This window comes from Fundulus heteroclitus, chromosome 17, assembly GCF_011125445.2.
Source record: "Fundulus heteroclitus isolate FHET01 chromosome 17, MU-UCD_Fhet_4.1, whole genome shotgun sequence".
Taxonomy (NCBI): domain Eukaryota; kingdom Metazoa; phylum Chordata; class Actinopteri; order Cyprinodontiformes; family Fundulidae; genus Fundulus; species Fundulus heteroclitus.
In genome coordinates this window covers 12,867,962-12,882,231 of record NC_046377.1, presented here as the reverse complement: position 1 = coordinate 12,882,231, position 14,270 = coordinate 12,867,962, and the positions used below count along the sequence as shown (strand labels likewise).

The following is a 14,270-nucleotide window of genomic DNA, read 5'->3' as shown; positions in this document are numbered from 1 at the left end:
CATTCAGATGATGCATTGTATTTTGAATGTAGCCTAACAGAGAGGATGGTTGGGGGTGTGTTGGCATGCAGCTCCTCCAGAGAACAAGAGAACCCTGTGATGATCAGTGTTGATAGCAGTGCAACCCTTGAATAGAAGATGATCTAAAATCAGACTCAGCACTTCTATGTCCTCACCAGGGTCCCTATGGAAAAGGCTGGAATTGTTTTTAGCCATTTTCCAGCTCTGGGAATATATGGGAAAAAAACATTAAGCAGGGAAAAATATTTGTTTTGTCAGACATGATTGACTACGAGCGGTGTCCGTCTTTCCTTGTACGTTTCAAAACTTCCTTCCCTGTGTTCCTTCTTTTTTGCATCCTTTCCTCTTTTTCTTCTTTCTGTTCGTGTCTGTTCTTCCTGCTTTCCCATTTCACTTAATTTCTTGTGCCCTTCATTTCTTTGTCCTTTCTTCCTCTTTATCTTTCTTCCTAGTGTCCTTTCTTCTCCCTCAGTGTTTCCTTTCCTTTGCTCGTCTTTCTTTTCTTCCATGGATTCTTACACATGTAAATGTATGAGTTAATGGGTGAATGACTGAATATAGTGTAAAGTGTTTTGGGGTCCGCTATACAAGTACAGGCCAGTTACCATATATAGACTGCCTTTTCCATAACCATTGCGGAAAAAATAATGTTAGGTTGGATATATGTCTCTAATTACTTTATAAAATCATCCAAATTTGTTTTCTTTAAAGGGGGATTGATCATGGCAGTTTGAGGAACCCTGCCACACACTTGCGGTATTCCGTTGTTAGCTAATACAGACTGTCGGTCAGAAACTTGCTGGCCTAATAAAGATGTACGTGATCTCATCATAGAAAAATTGTAAGCTGTGGGGAATTGTGGTCGCATTAGAATTATAGATGCAATTGTTGGACAAACAGGATTCCCTCCTCCTACTCTCTTTTACATCTCTCGACTCTGATTTGGTCATCCGCTCCACCTAAATTGGATTTTTATTTTCTAGCGCCTGTATACCACTCATCTGCTTCACTCGATGGCCTCGTTTTGTGATAGAAAACCTGTCGTTTTTATTTCCATCCCTTGCTTCCACTTTCTCCCCCTGCATCCCATCAACTTGTTCTTTACAAGAGGATTAGATTCTTTCACTCTGTGTCTCTCTCCTCTTATCTCCTCCTCCTCCTTAAAGTCGCCAACATTAAATCAAATTAGGGTCAATGGTGCAGTGTGGGAGCTAATCCGGCAGCACAAAGAGGCTTAGGAGATGCACCTCCTGTTCCCAGATATTATTAAAAGTCAGCTGTGAAATAACAATTTCTTCCATCAAAGCTGCAAGCAGATTTAGGGGTCGGGTCTGCGAGATATGAGTCACACGCACAAACATCGGAATGACGGGACAAAATCAAAATGCGCTGCACAACTCAGAAATTCTGATAGGAAAAAATATTAAGTTTGTGTCAATCTTTCATTCTACATTTGTTGTGACAAAATGCATTAGAAAGCAGAAATGTCTATAATTGACTCTGATGGGATTAGTCACAATACTGTGCCTTAAAGAAGTGTTCAGATCCCTTAAAGTTAGTCATGTTAGAAACACAAACCTTAAGGTTTTTGGGAGATTTTATAATGTAAACTATCAAAATGTTGCACATAATTGGAAATACATGCATAGATGTTTTTTTTTTTTTTTTTCAAATAAAAATATAAAATACATGACATGCATTTATATTTGATCACTTGCCTTTAGAAGTCACCTAATTAGTAAATGGAGTCTACCTGTGAATAATTTTATCTTGGTATAAAATCTACAAACATTGGTGAACAGCAGCAGGAAGACAATGGAAATAGAGATAAAATTGTCAATACTTTTAAAGCGGGATGTGGCAAAAAGAGAGCAGTCGTACAAAGAAAGGCAAGAAACCCAGTTTCCGATCAGACACAAGTCCTGTAATGGACACAGTAACCATGTGGGAGAAGGTGCTCTTACCAGAGGAGAACAAACTTTTGGGCCAATATGAAAACTATTTGTGGCAGAAAACACTCAATTCACCATGTCTTTGGTGAACCATAGCGGTGGCAACATCATGTGCTGGATATACTTTACTGCAGCAGTGACAATAAAACTGGTCTAAGTAAAGGCCAGAGTAAAAAGGGATGACTTCTATTTGTAAAAGCTGTTAAAAACGACATACTTTTTTCTTTGACTTTACAATTATGTACCTTTTGTTCATCTATCAAATGAAATCCTGAAAAACTACTTTTGGGTTGTAATGTGACAAAAGCATAAATACCTTTGTTAAAAACTGTATGCTTCTGAAGCTTTGTATACCAGATTATACATGCATACATCTGCTCTCTCTGACCTGCAGGGTACATTACAGAAGTTTGTTGACGACCTGTTTGAAACCATCTTCAGCACCGCCCACCGAGGCAGCGCCCTGCCTCTGGCGATTAAATACATGTTTGACTTCCTGGATGAGCAGGCAGACAAACACAGCATCCACGACCCACATGTGCGACACACATGGAAGAGCAACTGGTGAGTTCAAATCAGCATCCACTTGTGAACACAAATTATTTGCACTGCAGGATGCGGTTACTTTCACAGAAAGTTTTATTTTGTTATTCGGGCTGCAGTGTGGCAGCTTTCAAGGCCTCTTCTACACTTTGGCACATTTACCATAGCAGTGCCCAGACACTGCCAAGTTTCCTCCATGTGCTTCTTTTCCTAATACCCATTAGCCACAGGGGTGTGTAATCTTCGTTAAAGCTATCCACAAGAGGCTAATCCAATTGGCTGCCAAGGCTCTCCATTATCATCATGGAATACTGGGCCAAAACGATGCTTGTCATTGTGGAAATCTCCATAGTGACAAATGTTCACTTCCAGGAGTACACCTCTAAATTAATATCCGCTTATTAATTTAGGCCACGTTGACCTCTGTGAACCCACTTTATGAAGCCTGGTTGAAGTTAAATAATCAGCTGTGAACTACAATGGGAATGGAGGAGAAATGAAAAGGTGATAAAGGGGAAGTGGATGCAATGGGAGTTAAATACACTAATAACTCGTTAGCCCTCTGGCCTCAGTTAAGATCCCAGCATGCATCACACAGTGCGAGGTTCTGAAGGACAAATTGCGATGGAGAGATAAATGGGTCGTAGGAGGCCAAAGAGGAAATATTTGCTTTTCACTGTAATTTTGGTATTTTTAGTTGTCAGCATTATTGGGCAATTTGCGGCTTTTTAAGTGTTTTCTGACAGCACGATAGGTTTTGTTGCATTAGTTGCTTAATGGGCTCTAACTATCATAAATGCCATAGATGAACAGTAATCTGTCATAGGAAAGTCTGACAAAAGCTGCTGAGACTGAGCCAGTTTATGTCGCTGCTTGGTTGTGCATCTGCCTGCACCTCCTGTGTGAATATTCATAAGTTTAAGGCATTCTGTGGACTGGAATATTAGCTGTGACAAAAGCCCTCATTTTGTCCTGCAGTAGAGAATAATGATGCAAGCATCTCCTCCAAGCAGAGCCCCCATTCCATTAAGTCCTCCATTCTCATTGTCATCATACACACCATTAACCTCAGCTGCAGTGAAAGCTTCTGCATCCCAGTGCAACCCCCAACTCCCATTTACCCCCCCCCCCCCCCCCCAAAAAAAAAAAAAAAAATCAGGATCATAGCATAGCCCTGCCCTTAAAATATTCCCCCGCCTACCATTTGCCACATGTTATTTTCTTAAGGTTACTGATAGTATTACTATGGCATTAGGTTTTATGCATCATTTGTCAATACTAAAGATCTGAATCTTTGTTTAGTTTGCCTTTGCTTCTGTTCAACTTTCACAAAATCTGAAACCAACCCACATACCTTTCAGTTCTGCAGAAACTTTAAATAATATAAATGCATAGTTGTTTTGCACTGTGTTGAGTTTGGCTGTGGATTTATTTTTGCAATAAGTCTCTACATAGTTGAATCACTGGCTCTAGGATGCTCTCCAGATGGTATCCTTTGGATTAATGGCAGCGTCTCGGCGTCTGCTCACATCTTCTCTCTTCTGTTTTTTGCCTGCCTGTCGATTGCCACAGTGTGTTTTTCGTGTAGAGGAGATAGAAGGAAATTTAATTACTGTGCAGAACTGTCACATAGATGTGGATCATCTGTCCTCAGTGCTACTGCAGCACCTCCCTACTCACACTATAAACAGCCCAGTTAGGATAGAAATACAGATTAGTGCATGTTCTAGTCATAATTAATGTGTCATTCTCTTCAAAATTTGCATATTGGCTTATTGTAGTCATTGCTGGAGCAAAGCCCACTAGATTGTATTTGTAAATCTCGTCACTTTTCTGAGTGCATTGTAATGCCTACATATCTAGCCATTTACTTGTTGATGGTAATTACCCTAGCTATTGATGAAATTTAAATGACTGTGTAAAGAAAAGTTCCTATGAGAAGATTATATACCCTTATTATGCATAGGACAATCATTAATTTGAGTCTTTTGATGACGCAATTGAATCATTCAATGTGGAAGGATCTAAAAAAAAAATTAAACTGAAGTGTGTTTGAATAACAAAAATGTTAGGACTAAGTTTGTATTTGCGGAGTCTCTTCTATACAGACAATTAGCATTTCACACAATTCCACCTACATTAAGAGGAGTCTCCCTTTGAAACTTGCAGATCAACCAAACACTTTTTGTAGCCATCAACAATTAGTCTCTGGCATAATTCTGTCTGGATATTTAATCACTGTTCTTATCAGAATTGATGGAGCTCATTTGAAATTGTTTAGTTTCTTGGAAAACACCCAGCTTTTTAAATATATTTCAGTTTTTGACATAATGACCACTCCAACAGCATAATGTTAACCGGCCTTGCAACTCCAAACCTAGTGTGCATGTGTTTAATATCATTGTCCTGGTTGAGCACTCAGTTTTGTCCAAGTGCCAGGTGCTGAATTGAAGCAAAGATAAAGAATATGGAGAAAGTCATCCTTTACTGCATCAACTTTGTGCAATGCAGCACCTCACTTCATAATAAAAAAACAGTTTTTTAGTTGTTGAACATTATATTAACTCCTCAAAATAGTAGTGTATTTGCGCTTCATTGTAACCATAGGCCCCAAATAGTAAGCTGTGTACTCAATAGAGCTACTGGGAAAAAATGTAACACATTGTACTTTCTAAATGACTTTACAAGAACTTCTTAATATCCTCTAAAGCCCGTTTGGTTACATTAACCAAGAAACATCAGTATAATAAATTAATAAAAACCCCAGAATGCATGTTACTTTTACAATTTGACTCTGTTGGAGACAGAAAAAAAATCACAAATTCAAAGCAGGTCCAAAATTCTATCTTTTTTTTTAAATGTTTAATGTTTCATTGTTGGTATTAACCATTAAATGCCCCATAATATTGTGATTGCTGGAAGTAACTCTTTCATTGGCAATCTAAACTTAAATGGTGGGACAATATAGTAATAGCACAACATTTACATTGGTTGAGAAAACCATCATTTAAGGGACCTTGGTTCTGCTCCTCATTATAATCATCCATTTAGGGATATATGAGGATCAGTACTTTTTATACTCTATTCATGAAGTGTTGGACCTACTCACTAAACCAAATAAGGCAACTTTGCTTAAATGTCCCCATTAGCTGGACTTTGTAGTCATGAATCAGTGGTAAGGGTCTTTTTTTCATGGTTTAATGCACCAGCCAGCATAATACCTCCTGAAAAAGCGATGCCCTTGATCTTGGCAGATGATATTTCCCCCTAATCCCTGACCAAAACCTCCGATCACGAACATCATTCATATTCCTAAAACTACACAGCATGAGCCAACAGCCAAATTTACCCGCTTTGCCTATTTTGGGTGATTGATGCAGAAAAATTACAATGGTAATTTTAAAAGTAAAATTACTAAATGTGTGTGGGGGGCTTCATCTTTGTGGCAACCACTGCCCTATTGAAAGAGTAGATTGCCAACAATGACGGCAGAACAGCAGTGCTGTTAATATCCCTTTGATCCCTGTACCTAATCCCACTAGATTCTTTGCTTAGATTAATTTTGCAGTCATAATGCAGAGTTTCTTTCCCAACTCCAAATCCTCTTCTGTTAGATTGGACATCTGAATTGTGTTTAGGCTAAAATGAATACCTATCATCCTACTTGTTTTTTATGTTCATGTTTCCCTTATCCCCCATTATTGTGCCACTGAATCACGTGTAGAATGCACTGTCTACCCTGATTGATTTTTTTCCCCATATCACCCAAAAAGCTTATAACCCAGAGAATTATAAAGCTTCACTGATCCACACACAGCTCTTTGTTAATACTACCTGAGCTGTTTTCGTAGCGGCCCGCAGATAAAGCTGGCTCTATCCATTTAGTTGAGCAGACACAAATAAAAAGACTTGTATTTTTTATTATTCTGGACAGGCACAAAAAAGGACCAACTTGCACAAATAAGCCGATATGAATTGTGTCACAGTGCAGGCTCAAATGAAGACTGTAGGACAGTTTGAGAAAATGAGTCGGCCACCACCTTGTTTTAAAGAAATAGGCTTTATTGAATTAGGCACATACAAGACTAGTGTACTAGCCTCTCAACATGATTGAATCTTCATGCCCTCTGGTAAATATGTTCATGCCTGTTGACTAGCTGACTGTAGCAAAATTAAAAATGGCATTTAGAGACTTAATCTGGGAGAAATTCAAATAGATACAGCTTTGGTTTGCTTTACACCCTTTCTCTGTTTGAATAGCTAGATGATTATTAATTCCCTCACATGGAGCTCATGATAGTTGTATGACTAAAACTGAGGAATATGTGAAAGAAAAGAAGCAAGTACAGAACAGTATGGGAGCCAAAACATCATGGTGTTACACCTGGAAGGCTGGCATCAATGTTTAACACAATGTCCACCCAATACATAATTAGTGATGGCTCCAGCTCATATTTGAGTTCATCTAATAGGAGGAGAAATTCAGGAGATATTTCATTTGAAAGTAGCAGCACTGGGGTCTAAAACAGGTTTGTTGCACAAAAAATCTGCCTGGTATTCACCACTGTGGCAAAACAATTGTTAGTATTTAGATGACATTTTAATTTCTGCTCCTGTTCCAGCAATTTGACTCTAAGCACAGGCATGCATGAGCAAATCCTAACAGCTAGGACACCAGAATAGCCTACTTTATAGTAGTCCGTTTTTACTGCTAACCGTACTACAGTATTCGGACTTTCTGGGGACGCTGATGTTAGCTTACTCAAAACAAGATGTCTGACCGTAAAGAAAGAGTTCCTTACAGCTAATGCTGCACATCTGTTGGGTAATACAGAAGTCAAAATACAGATTTAAGGTTAAAGATTAGCTTCAGTCAAAACCACTACTTTATTTAGCTCAGTCACAGGAGAAAAAACTATTTACAGTTAAAGCTGAGCTACTAAGCTAAAATATGTCCTGTTTTTAAGAAATGTGTGGTTACAGCAATTGATTTGTCAAAAAAAACTGTGGAAATGCAGATTAATACTTGTTTTACAACTCAGGAATTAGACCATATTTGTCCCCTAGTATTCCTTTTTTTTTCTTTTTTTTGACAATGCATTCCAAATAAATTGATGGTGAGAATCCTACATCAATCCTGTTTTAGACAACTGGCTGCAACAGAACATGTCAAGTACAAATGATGTATGGTTCTGATAGTTCACCATTAAACTCTTTTGCTCACCTTTTTTTCCAGCCTACCTCTGCGCTTCTGGGTGAATGTGATCAAGAACCCCCAGTTTGTGTTCGACATCCACAAGAGCAGCATCACGGATGCCTGTTTGTCCGTTGTGGCCCAGACCTTCATGGACTCCTGCTCCACCTCAGAGCACCGCCTTGGGAAAGACTCACCATCCAACAAGCTGCTTTATGCCAAGGACATCCCCAGCTACAAGAGCTGGGTGGAGAGGTGAGCCTTAGTGGATGGATGGAGGGGGAGAGAACTTACATTAGCTATGTGACTGTAGCACTGATCTATGAGCAGTGAAAACCCATCCAAATTACAACACAGTGAGAATGGATGGGGGCGCCTAGGGCATCAGAGCTGCAGCAGAAGGAAAGTCAGAGGCTTGGGACAGTGCAGAGGCACATGTTGTGGGAAAAAGAGAAAAAAAATACAAGAGGTACAGGAAGCAGAGTTCTGCTATGATAAAATTAAGGCTTGACATTCTTTATTACCCATGATATCCTGAATGAAAGACAGGACACTGCTAAAGGGTTTGCAGTATTTATGATTATTAGATAGCCCAGAGCAAAGCTGTTGTCTTAAAGCCAGCCTTCTCTATCTGGAAAAAAAAATAATTTTGATCCACTAAGGGTGTTCAAATTAATGTGTTATACACATTACTATGAACTGCCATTTTTAATCTAGTGTCTTACCTGTAGAGGACAGCTGTCTGCAAGCAGAATGGAGGGTTTGGTCTAGTCAGACTAGATACTGTTAAAGATATCAGTGACAATCCAAATTACACCCAGCACCTTGCAAAAGTATCCATATTATAAAGACAAACTTTAATGGTACTTTATGTGGTAAACCAACACCAATTAGTGTATACTGGATTTTATTAAGGGGTATTAGAGTAATGGGGCAAACACAAATGCACAACATCCTATTAAAATAAACTGAAGTTTGTGGTTGTAACAAAATGCGAAGTTCAAGGGGTGTTAATACTTTCAGTTTGAGCATTAACAATAACATATACCTTAACTTTGGTAGTTCTGAAATCTTTTAGAGACTCACATGTTAGCTGCAATTTTCTGTCTGTTGTCCTTGCTCTGTTACTTGTATAAATGTTTTGAAGGGTATTATCAATTTAACACAAAGGGAACTACAACCTAAAACTGTACTTTATTTGCTGTACTAATGAAAGGATAGTTGGAGGATATGCAGCTCACACATCTGTGTAAAAATAGTCCAATGGTTCACTTTGAGGCTGGATAGAAATGCTGAAACAAACACACCTGCTTTTTGCACCAACAATCCCCTGCTAGGCTCTCACCATTACTGCCTTCCAACACTGAGCAGGTGTTGATGCGAGCATGACCTCTGTGAGCAACACCCACCTGCTTTTTCCTTTGCTCAGTTTGCTCTCTGAGTTTGTCTGGCAGCTACCCTCAAACACACACTCCTAAAATCATTTAGCCATCCAGAAGGCCTGTCCTCAAGCGGCTGCAGCTACTGGAATTTAATATGTTAATAAGATGTTTTAATTAACATAGTTGATATGGGAAACACAGCTGTTGCTGACACTGACTGATTGCCTTTAACTTAATGGAACCATTTGTGCAGTCCTACCATTGTGGTGCTCCAAGCTGAAATCGGAGGCAGCACAGCCTTTTCAGTTACATTACTATGAAACACATGTGGCTCCAAAGGCTGAGACAATGGCCTGTAAGAAAAATTAACACGTTTTTCTGCTTCCTCTTGTCTTTCAACAGGTACTACTCAGACATTAATAAGATGCCAGCAATCAGTGACCAGGACATGAATGCCTACTTGGCAGAACAGTCACGGATGCACATGAATGAGTTTAACAGCATAAGCTCCCTCAGTGAGATTTACTCCTACGTGGGAAAGTACACCGAGGAGGTATGTAATACTGTTACTTACACTTCTAAAGAACATAGTGGCGGTGTTACTAAGAACTAATGTGATAAATCCCTGATGCCTTTACTGACATTGGAAATGAATGGAAGAATAGGATGTAACTGCATTTCATTAGGCCCTAATGTATACAGTAGATTGACTACTGTTAACAGTCAGCTTTGATATTTATTGTATAAAGTAGAAATGAAAACTTTTAACATGTATTGTTTGGCTTAAGTGTCAATCAGATTATCTATCCAGTTAAACAAAATGGAGGCTGAGGTTATACTCTAGTTTAACTGAATAACACTAAATAGATTAGGAACTTATTCATAAAACAGATGTCTTAGTATTTACAGTACATTTTGTGTAGCTTGAGAAAAAAAAAATTGAAACATGAAAATAAATCAGTCTACCATGTAGATATCATAGTTATCTAAAACGTCATCCAGTGCTGGTCAGAAATGCTATAAATGTCAGCAAACTGCTGGTATTATTCTGACTGAATATTTTACAACTGTGGTCATACTGCTTTAATTGGTCTGCTTACTGGCATGAACCTAGCTTTTAGACACATTTTCTTCCAGGTGGGACCATTCAGATGTGCTGAAACAAAAAAAAAAAAAAATCGCAAAACATTGGCTCTCAAGGATTGTTATTGGATACTTCTGGCTTTTTTCTTTTAGCGGTCGCCACAGCGAGTCATTTGTCTCCATCTTACACTAACTTCCTTAATGTTCTCATGCATGGCAGTTGTAGCCTCAACATCCTTCCACTGATGAACTAACTATCCCACCTCTGTCCATTTCCAAAACATCTAATATGAGCTGATCCTGTGCAGTTACATAGGAGGGATGAGTGTAGAAAGGTGTACAAGACGGTGGTGACATGTATTCTGTCTTGCTATAGCTAACCTTCATCTCTAGGTTTTCAGAATTGTCTGTCTCCCTGATAGCATTAGCTGTAGTTGTCCAGTCATCTTCCTCACTATAAGCCATTCATTCTACACTAGATGTAAGCCACCTGTGCGCTCCTGCATCCTCTTACAAGCCAAACCTGCCCATAAACTTCTCTGCACCAGTGCCTTATTAAATAATAATTCCATGCCAAACAATCAACTCCTCCAATTCTACCAAGAAAAATAATCAAACATTACTTGGGGCGTATGTACATTGACCTTGTAGGCTTAATTTAAATAATTGAAGTGCAGTTAGATAGAAGTGTACATTAAAACCAATAAGTAATTCTAAGTGTAGGTAACCTTCTGAGTAGCTAGCCTATGTACATTACACAATAATATTTAACTGCCCTAAATCTGTTTAGTAATGGATGTTCTATGTTTACCTTCCTGTCCTGCAAACAGATTGTGTGTGCACTGGAGCAGGACGACGCAGCCAGGAAACAGAGGCTGGCCTTCAAGCTGGAGCAGGTGGTGGCCTTCATGAGTCTGGAAAGCTGAGGACCGCACTTCCCAGGGTGCACTGGGAAGAGACCCCGTCAGAAACCGAGCTGTGCCTGAGCGAAGACCTGTCCCCATGTTTTTCCATCATCTGACTTCCGCCCTCAGCTTTTCAGAGATTACTTCTTCCTCTACCTTTTTTCTGCTTCCCTCCTCCCTGAGAGATATTTTGTTTTCCTCATCAACACAGCTGCATAGACTAGTTTAGCTGAATATTTGTGAGGGGTGGTGTGCAGCTGAGGTCAGCGTCTCCTGCAGTGCAATGTGGGGCGTACCTCAGCTTCATCAAAGGGGGGGAGCTTCATTGGGGGATTACTTGATAGCTGGCCATATTGGCATCTTCTCCCTGCTGGATTAAAAGAGGAAAAAATTTTATGTTGCCTTCAAGAATTTACACTGATAGTAAATCTTTGGAAACTACAACGTGGGTTGTCCATATGTTGAACTTTTAAAAATAGAATAGTTAAAGATAAAATGATCTAGAGTTCTGTTAAATGTAGTTCTAGATTCAACATATGGCATCAAGTGGAAACATCAAGAGCAATGACTGCAAGCCAAATGAACACCTCTGGGGAAAATTAATGCAAGAATGGTTTGCCAAGTTTACACTGTACCTTCAAGCAAAGCATACATATCCGTGAAATCTTGGTCGAATCCAGGCGAACCTAGAATGTTTTTGTGTTTTTAAATGTAGCTCGGGTTTTAACTAAGGACAAGACTGATGGGGTGTGGGAAGGAATATTGCTCCTCTGAACTTTTCCTCCCTGAAACAAAGCAGAGCATCCTCAGCCTTTAGCTTGTTACACCTTTTTTCTCTGCCTAGCGTACTTTCAAAAAATAAAAAAAAGCTCATGATTTCTGCTTCCATTTGGCTTATATGGCTACTGCAAAATTAAGCTGTTAGATCAAATACTAGAACCCCACCCAAGTTGGACCCTCTTTTAAAAAGCACACAACCAACTCTGGAAGACAAACACCAGGAGCAGTCTCTTCCAACGGTCTATCAAAGCACACACCAACATACACAAGAGAAAAAAAATAAATCAGCAGCTGCCCAGATATCCCCACCAACCCTGAAGGAGCTAAATGGAAAAGCTGACTGAGATGCACGGGGTACGAAACAACTTTACCAGTAAAGACAAGAATGACTGAACACAGTGTGGCCAGAGATGGCTACAGGGGCTTTGGTGTCCGAGTAGCACCTCTTTTCTGGGATGTTATTATTTAAGACTTTCATGTGGAAAAATGAAACAAGATGGACTTTGCTGGTCAGCCAAAAACCAAAGGAGCTTGAAATTTTCAAAAACGGTCAAAATGTATTTATAAAGTGCCACTGAGGAACTGACAAAAAAACATATTGTGACTGGAACTTTAAGAAGCCTGTGTGAGTTTTTCTGACCTCAGTGTGTCGAGGTGAGAGGCTCCGTGGGCGACGTGATCCGATCCTCCCCGGTCTCTCCTGCCCTCGGCACACCAGCTGCCCTTTTTGTCTGGCTCCTCGATTAACAGCTTATCTGTTTTGCACAAGCATTGGAGATGGTAGCTAGCTGCATATGGCAAAACTCCAATATCTTGGGTAACTGTTGAGGCGCTCTTTCTGTATTAGTGTAGTTGTCCTCAGTGGTGGCAGGGGCGGCCTTCTCCAAGCCTCAATGAAAAGAAACAAAATTCTGTTTAAGCATCACAGACATGAAGAGCGATCACAACTTGCCAGGCATAAGCCGGCACCAGAGAGAGAGAGAGCGACTGAAAGCGATGATGGAAGCGCCCTCCGTACCTTTTGACCTCTGCCCTTTCTTTTGCCTTGACAACGTGCCCCATGTGGTGATGTGAATGTGTGAAGACCGCCCTAGGTCCACCTTGGGTCCTTTATTGGCTTTTTAAGCGCATGTAAAACGTAAACCATTTAAGAAACTTATTTTAAAAAAAGTGAAAAACAAGAAAACTAAGCCTTGCAATGATGATGTGGATGTGTTCTTTAAACTTTATTTTGCTTGGAAGAACCGAGATTGGAAAAAGTGGACTGTTCATGTAAGAAAAACTGTTGTTTAAGGTGGAACCTTTATCTACTTTGGCCTCCTGCAGAATCTCATACCCACAGTTTTTGTGAAGTGGTAGTTGCTAAATATTACAGATATTTACCTTTGCATGTTGACCTATTTGGATGGTATGAAATGGAAATGCCTTGCTCAAAGATATTTATATACTTCTGCAACTACTTGGGAGATTTAGGTCTAACATGTCCTTCATTACAGGCCATCAGTGCCTCCTGTGTGGTTCACGTTTTGGCTAAGAAAACATACAACCCCTGCATGATTTCACCACCAATCTGTTGAGCTGAGACAGAAAAGAAACACATCAGAGGCAGTATAAGAGAACATTACTGATAACAACAGACATGTCTTTTTTTTTTTTGGATGAAAAAATTCCTTTCAGCTAGAACTGGACCAAGTTTTACAAAAAAATGTAACTTAAAGTTGCCGGTAAACAAAGTTTGGAAATTGTGTTTAGCACTCTGTATCAACAATTACAAACTAGACCCTAACACTAAACTTGAAGATTTGCAAACATTTACCACATTGACATCTTAAACTGTATAGCATCTAATTTTAGCAGTAAGCGAGGTTAGCATCCTATAAAATATAAACCCAAATGCTGGCTCTTGAAACAGAATTTGAATGTCCAGCATATTCTACAATGAGGCTGATAGCTCAAAAATGAGAAAAGAAAACAATTGTGTTGGCCTGGTTCAATTGACATTTTGGCTAAATCAACAACACACATCTAATTTCATGTTCAAAAAGGTTTGACGAAAAGAACAAGACTGCAAAAGTTAAAAATAAGAGCAAAACTGCCATTACCCCCCAAAGCTGTAGCAGCCCTAACAAAACAAAAAGCCAACATGTCTCCATCCAATCTAGTTTGTTGCAGTTTTTAATGCTTCTTCTAACTTTAACTGACATTAAAGACTTCCACACTGAACAGTTCTGCTGTTGGTGCATCCCTGATCAGAGAAAAAAATCTTATTTTTGGTTCCGGCCGGCTGGTCAAGCTTAAGACAGTGCTTTTTCTCTGTGCATCTCCAGTCTCAGATGTAATAAATAAGCATGCATTTTTTGGACTATAAGTCGCATGAGTCAAAAAGAGTATGCGCATTTATTTGGAAATT

At 39.4% G+C, this 14,270-nt stretch overlaps 1 protein-coding gene across 2 annotated transcripts in view; it reads left to right on the top strand.

Moving 5' to 3' along the window:
• Positions 1-13,936, top strand: part of plxna4 (plexin A4) — a 301,699-nt gene extending 287,763 nt beyond the window's left edge. For both annotated transcript variants that reach the window (XM_036149188.1, XM_012850624.3), the window contains exons 29-32: positions 2,368-2,537; positions 7,753-7,965; positions 9,495-9,645; positions 11,006-13,936. In XM_036149188.1, the coding sequence (XP_036005081.1) occupies positions 2,368-2,537; positions 7,753-7,965; positions 9,495-9,645; positions 11,006-11,101 (630 nt within the window). In that variant the 3' untranslated portion in view covers positions 11,102-13,936. The remainder of the gene's footprint in view (positions 1-2,367; positions 2,538-7,752; positions 7,966-9,494; positions 9,646-11,005) is intronic.
• The last annotated feature ends 334 nt before the right edge of the window (positions 13,937-14,270 follow it).